Source organism: Littorina saxatilis, linkage group LG7 (assembly GCF_037325665.1).
Source record: "Littorina saxatilis isolate snail1 linkage group LG7, US_GU_Lsax_2.0, whole genome shotgun sequence".
Classification (NCBI taxonomy): Eukaryota; Metazoa; Mollusca; class Gastropoda; order Littorinimorpha; family Littorinidae; genus Littorina; species Littorina saxatilis.
The window spans coordinates 19,341,331-19,348,747 of record NC_090251.1 but is presented as its reverse complement, the minus strand read 5'-3'; the positions used below and the strand labels follow the sequence as shown (position 1 = coordinate 19,348,747).

Below are 7,417 nucleotides of genomic sequence, written 5' to 3'. Positions count from 1 at the left end.
GTAGGCACACAGAGTCAAGTGTCCCATAGAGAACAAGAGTCTCACCGTCAGGATAGGTATGTGTCCCTGTAGGCACACAGACTCAAGTGTCCCATTGAGAACAAGAGTCTCACCGTCAGGATAGGTATGTGTCCCTGTAGGCACACAGGGTCAAGTGTCCCATAGAGAACAAGAGTCTCACCGTCAGGATAGGTTTGTGTCCCTGTAGGCACACAGAGTCAAGTGTCCCATAGAGAACAAGAGTCTCACCGTCAGGATAGGTATGTGTCCCTGTAGGCACACAGGGTCAAGTGTCCCATAGAGAACAAGAGTCTCACCGTCAGGATAGGTTTGTGTCCCTGTAGGCACACAGAGTCAAGTGTCCCATAGAGAACAAGAGTCTCACCGTCAGGATAGGTATGTGTCCCTGTAGGCACACAGAGTCAAGTGTCCCATAGAGAACAAGAGTCTCACCGTCAGGATAGGTGTGGGTCCCTGTAGGCACACAGAGTCAAGTGTCCCATAGAGAACAAGAGTCTCACCGTCAGGATAGGTTTGTGTCCCTGTAGGCACACAGAGTCAAGTGTCCCATAGAGAACAAGAGTCTCACCGTCAGGATAGGTTTGTGTCCCTGTAGACACACAGAGGCAGGTGTCCATGCAATAGCGAACAAGAGTCTAACAAAAAGGCTGTTGGAATCTAGAACGTGTGTGTGTGTGTGTGTGTGTGTGTGTGTGTGTGTGTGTGTGTGTGTGTGTGTGTGTGTGTGCATGCATGCGTGCGCGTGTGTGAAACCTACTGCGATTGATACATGTTTGTGCATGTAAGTGCATTGACGTGTTTGTTGACTTCAGGGATGCACACGGGGAGCATCGTTGCGGGGATAGTGGGCAAGAGGACGCCGCAGTACTGTCTGTTCGGGGACACGGTCAACACTGCTGCCCGCCTGCAGTCCCACAGTCTGGTGCGTTACCTTTCTTCTCGTTTTGTGTGCACCAAGCTCCTGGCTTTGCCATAAACTATTTCTCATGTGGCCGCTATTCTTCCCAGGGTTGCTTGTGTGGTCCCAATGCTCTATATGAACTTTCCTGCATTCTTGTTTCAGATCAGCGTTGTCTTCCGGCGGCACAGCGCCTACCGGAAAACCTATCAAAAAGCCGGAATTCTGGCTTCCGGCATAGCCACGTGCACCCGCGTCTTCCCCTCTCCCTTGCTTTCCCTGAATGTTTTTTCTCTCTTTGTGATGCTACACCCCCCTCCCCCATTCTTCCCCACCTCTTTTCTCATTGACTGTGACTGCCTCTCTCGTCGGCCGTTTCATGGTTTCACTCATTAGTTGTTTTTGCTGTTTAATCCTTTGTATTAGTCTTGGTTAATGCACCCATTTACATTTTAACTCTTAGTTTAGTTTGCGTTTATATCATTGCAGACCCAAGAATTGTTGCTAAAGTATATTTTTGTGTGTGTGTGAGTGCGCGTAAGCCTGGATTAGAGGGTATTTTTGTTTAGCATTTTAAGAGTGAGTTTTAACGTGAGTGTGGGCCATCTGTCTCAATTTGTGTCTCTGTGTTCCGCCGTGGCGTATCGATTGGTGTTGTCTGTGTTTCACTGGTGTGGAGTGACCGACCTGTCACCTGCCTCGTCCGTCTTCACGTCCTGTGGCTTCCACCCTGGCCGCGCTGTTCCTGCTGGGGTCCAACTGACCCGCCCGCTCCACCCGCCTCTGTGTAATGGGCGACCCCGCAGTGGGCTGCGCTATGATAGACGATGTTGGGAAATACCTCTGTCGGGTTTGTATGGGTTGTGGAAAAGTGAATACTGTTGTTACACCCCCGGTATAGGGGTGTGTATAGGATTCACTCGATGTGTTTGTTTGGGTGTGTGTTTGTGTTCGCATATAGATCTCAAGAATGAACGGACCGATCGTCACCAAACTTGGTGAACAGGTTCTATACATTCCTGAGACGGTCCTTACAAACATTGGGACCAGTCAAACACACGGTTAGGGAGTTATTGGTGGATTAAGATTCTACAAGGACTTATAGAGGCACATATTAATGGTCAAAGGGAAATAACCTTCTCAGTTGGTGGCAGTGAGAATGGTTATTTCCCTTTGACCAACGGGGGTGTTTTTCCTACCTCGCAGGAATTTCTTGTTTTTATTGTGTCAGACTTGTACGCGTGGCATTATAGCCCAGTCACTGGCGAGCGGTGAGTCTGAAACACGTGTCAAGGAGCACGTGAGGAAAGCTTGCTTCACTAAAAGCAAGAGTATTCATCCTTTGACAACGCATACGAACCCGACAGAGTTATTTCCTGGTCTATGTCTATTTGCAACGCTCCACGACTCTCGTGAATAACACTAAGGCGCCGCTACTTCCCGTGGTCACTTAATCGTTTGACACTTTAGCAGTAACATGAGTTGGATTGAACAAATTCTGGAAGAAGCTTATAATCAAAACATGTCCCTAAATGGCTACTGCTGTCTGGTCTCCTAGGACGCTAAATCTCAATGTCATCAAAAGTAATGGGAGTGAGTTTCGTACGAAGCAAATCAAGTACAAACAAAATCATGTTGTTTGACTGACGTCAGAAAACTGTGCCCAAAAAGTGAACGCACCGCCTGTTTTGTATGAGATGTACTAATCGTCGCCCATTATGGGTTCGAGAATCTTGGGGTCGCCTATCATGGTTGGTAGAGGTCGTATTAGACCCTTTCCGTCAGTCGTGAGTCGCTTGGGCATGACTGATCAGCACGATGATGGGGACACTTCCATCCGCTTTTCACTTCCTTTTTGAAAGAGAGGGGTGGGGGTGAGAGAGAGAGAGAGAGAGAGAGAGAGAGAGAGAGAGAGAGAGAGAGAGAGAGAGAGAGAGAGAGACAGAGAGAGACAGAGAGAGACAGAGAGAGACAGAGAGAGAGAGAGATGATGGAACTTTATTTTTCAAGGATAGAGGTTTAAGGCGACGCCTTTTCTTACAACCGGTCCTTACTTCTAATACAAATGTCTAATAAATGATAAACAAGTAAAGCAACATGACAAATAAACAAAGTAAACGAAACGAATCAGCAAACAATCGACAAGTAAGCAAACAAGCAAATAAACATAAACAACAACATGACAAAGTAAGCAACATACAAATCGAAAGCGAATCATGCAACATGTTAATTGAGGTTACACATGTAAAGTGATCGACGGTAAAATTCACACGATACCAACGTTTACACTAATGCTAATAATGATTATATGGTGTAAATGATGATGATGAAGATGTTGTTGATGATGATGATGATGATGATGATGATGATCAAGTGATGATGATGATGATGATGATGATGATGATGATGATGAAGAAGATGATGATGATGATAATGATAATGATGATGATGATGTTGATGATGATGATGTAAAATCGCAACATAAATTCCACATAACACATATAATAAAGAACATATTTGTGTATTTCATAAAGCTTTGCCAATTGTTGACAGCTACGTGCACGTGTTAAGACTAGTATAGCCATCTAGGTAGACATAAAATGATTATGCAGAGCTTGTTAAAAACTCTTTAGTGAGGTTAATGATCTTATTACAGACGGAATGGAGTTCCACACCATAGCGCCAGAGAAGGCTTGACTAGTTTTGAACAAATCAATCCTGGGTATTGGTGGTAGAAAATTGATAGACCCGTACCTTTCGGTGACTCTGTGAAATAGGTCCTGAATATAGATGGGCACTTCGCCATGATATCTATATATATATACGACTTGTGTCTGTCTGTGTGTCTGTCTGTGTGTCTGTCTGTGAGTTCGCGATGCACGGCCAAAGTTCTCGATGGATCTGCTTCAAATTTGGTGGGCATATTCAGGTAGACCCGGGACAGGACACAACCTGGTCGATATTTCAACACGTGCTCTCAGCGCGCAGCGCTGAACCGATTTTGGTTCCACCTCAGCTACCCGGGCCCCCATACCGACACACCAAAGCCGCTACACCACATCACAACGCCAAAGTTCTCGGTGGATCTTTTTCAAATTTGGACACCGTATTCAGCTACACCCCGGACACAATATCATCGATGAGATATTTCAACACGTGGTCTCAGCGCGCAGCGCTGAACCGATTTTGGTTTTTCTGTTCATTTCACCATTACAAGTAACTCTTCCTTATCTTCTCCAGTGTTTTGCGTTTACCTCCCTTCCTTCGTATGGTGGACTATAGTATGAGGGGCATCTTCGGATATTCCCGGCGTTCTGTTACTATTTTTAGAAGGTCACCGCAGTGTCCAGAACGTAAATTGGACCCGTAAATTATCCTCACTGTAAAAGTGCTAAGGTCGAATCAATTTATAGCCACGCGAAAAATACACTGTCATCTATCTCTCTATATATACGGCTTCTCTGTGTTTGTGTGTGTGTGTGTGTGTGTGTGTGTGTGTGTGTGTGTGTGTGTGTGTGTGTGTGTGTCTCTATGTGGGCAACACCTGGGGATTGTTCAGTTCTGTTTGTGATGTGGTCTGGCGGCTTTTGTGTATTTGTATGTACTGGCCTTCCTTTGAGAAGCCATAACAGTTCAAAAGGGCTTAGAGATAAGCTCTAAATTGCTCAATCCTGTTTGAGTGGAGTTCGCCTCCAAAGGTGATTAACACGGTTACATTCGTCGACAAGGATGGGACTCGATATGGTCAGGAATGGCATTATGGCCACTGAATCATTTTCGTGCTGTTCCCATTCCACGAATCTGGGAGGGACCTAAGCTTGGCGGGTCCATTGTTCGGACCCGGCGAAGCCGGCGTACGGCTCTAAGTACTTCTTCCCGGCGAAGCCGGCTACCCGGCGAAGCGGGTATTCATTCTAGTACTTTATACATCATTACAGTCTTATTAAACTGTAACTGTTTAACTAGCGGCAGGTAGTTTAGATTCTTTAACTTCAAATCAGCTGATAATTGGGGACCATTTAACATGATTTTAGCTGCCCGACGATGTAGAGAGTTTAACTTTTTCATGTGAATATCAGAGACGCCATCCCAAAGAGTTGATGCGTAATTAATATGGGATAAGATAGTTTTAGTGTTGCGATATCAACATATTGCTTTAACTTTGATAGCAGAAACAAATTCTTGGATACTTTTTGACAAATATAATGTACATGAGATTGCCATTTTAATTCTTGATCGACTATCACACCCAAAACACGATGTTCCGTTACCTGCTGAACAGGTTGTGATTCCAGAGAAAGATTTAACTTAAGAGGTCGTGACTGGTGTTTTTGTCTTGTTGTAATAATCATGCTTTTTGTCTTTCCTGGGTGCACTATCATAAAATTCTGGTTAAACCAACTGTTGACTTCATTCAGACTAGACTGTAAGGAAATTTCAATTTCTTGAACAGTCCTACAGCTTGTGTGAAGCGTCGAATCATCTGCAAAAAATTCCGTTTTAACTTTGGAATTAGATATATGAAGGGGGAGGTCATTAATGAATACACAAAACAAAATAGGCCCAAAAACTGACCCCTGGGGGACTCCACTCTTTAAACATCATTTGGGAGATGTTTTACTGTTTATAGAAACATACTGTGTTCTGTTGACAAGATATGATTTAAAGAATGAACACGTTGCGGGATGTTCACGTACAATGCGAGTTTATGTAAAAGTAATGTGTGATCTACAAGATCAAAAGCTTTTTTAAAATCAAGAAATACAGCCCCTGATATGTCCGAACGATTAATTGCCGATAGCCAGTTATCACATAGTGATGAAAGAGCTGTACTACAGGAATGTTTCGGACGAAACCCAGATTGAAAGTTGTGAAATAATTTGCACCTTTCCATGTAGTTCAGAAGATGCTTCTGTATGTGCTTCTCTAAAGGCTTTGATAAAATAGGAAGCAATGAAATTGGCCTGAAGTTATTAGGGTCAGACACATCTTTATTTTTAGGAAGTGGAACGACCTTTGCCGTTTTAAATGCATCAGGAAAATTATTTTGTTCAATGCAAAGATTATACACATACGTTAGGGATTCCACTTTGTACGGTAGGGCTAATTTAAGCAACGACGTGGGGATTTTGTCAGGCCCTATGGATTTATTATTCTGAAGGTTTTATATAAATTTTCCAACTTCATGTACGGCAATAGTTGGGATAGAGAATGAATCTTGTGATTTCAATTTATCAATACAAAATTCTTTTAATCTAAACAATAGGGAGTCCCCATCCTCGACTTCTTCATTTACATTTTTAGATTGTTTCAATCGATCAGCCAAACAGAGAGAGAGAGAGAGAGAGAGAGAGAGAGAGAGAGAGAGAGAGAGAGAGAGAGAGAGAGAGAGAGAGAGAGAGAGAGAGAGAGAGAGAGAGTCATTTTATGTGTGTTTATGTGGGGGTGCCACGCAGGCGTGCATGCACAGGTGAGCGTGTCCTAAACTTAAGCTGAATGGGTCTATGTCGACCAAAAGAGTGGGATTCCCTGTAGGTGGAGTTTCTGTAGGCGTATTACCTGTATACAGGGAATCCCCCCGGGTGGAGCCGGTTCCTGCAGAAAAGTACGATACCGCTCAGTCTAGCGCCAAGAGCGTGACTGCCGTAAACCGATTTGAATTACATTAGCGTTACTTCCCCTTCCAAAACGGCGGTTCGACAGGAAAATCTGTTAGAATTCCTGAATCCGCGTGCGCCATTCAGCCAAGCAAACATGCTTCAACGAGAACGACGTATAATTCGAAAGGATTTGGTTAAGGAAACATCGCTCCATCAAATTGTCTGGTACTCTCGTCCATTGAATCGTTTTCACTTTCACTCTCGTAAGCTTGAAGTCCATGGCGTCAAACGGAAGTGAAATGACTATGGAACGCTTGGCAGTATTTTCGTCATAGTGAGAGATATTCATTTTAGCTGCGTTTCTGTCATTTAGTTATCGATTTAAACTTTTTTTCAATACAAATTGCAAAACAGAATCGAATTTCTAAGAAAAAACCCAAAAAGATCGAAAAACATCAAATTCTACCGATGTCGCTGAGCATCACGTGATTTTCAGCGATATCAGCGAAACGCTTCAGGAACTCCTCCTGCGGGGATTCCCTGTATACAGAGAAAACATCTACAGGAACTCCACCTACAGGGAATCCCACTCTTTAGGTCGACATAGACCCCTTCAGCTAAACTTAATGTATGTTTCGTTTGTGGAATCATTTTATAACACAAACTTGGCGTTTGGATTTTAATTTTTCTTGTGTGTGTGTGTGTGTGTGTGTGTGTGTGTGTGTGTGTGTGTGTGTGGGTGTGTGTGTGTGTGCAGCCAGGGAGGATCCACCTGTCAGAGCCGTGTCACCAGTGTCTGAAAAACACCGACCTCGTCTCTGTCTACCGCGGCCAAGTCAATGTCAAGGTTAGTGACCTTTACCTTTTCAGGACCAAGCACTGATAGCATTACACTACA

General features: G+C 43.9%; 1 protein-coding gene across 1 annotated transcript in view; it reads left to right on the top strand.

Annotated features, from left to right (window-relative positions):
• LOC138970860 (soluble guanylate cyclase 89Db-like) overlaps positions 1-7,417 on the top strand; it is a 41,260-nt gene that overhangs the window by 10,488 nt on the left and 23,355 nt on the right. Inside the window, exons 8-9 of the mRNA XM_070343421.1 lie at positions 834-943; positions 7,277-7,366. Of these exons, the coding sequence (XP_070199522.1) occupies positions 834-943; positions 7,277-7,366 (200 nt within the window). The remainder of the gene's footprint in view (positions 1-833; positions 944-7,276; positions 7,367-7,417) is intronic.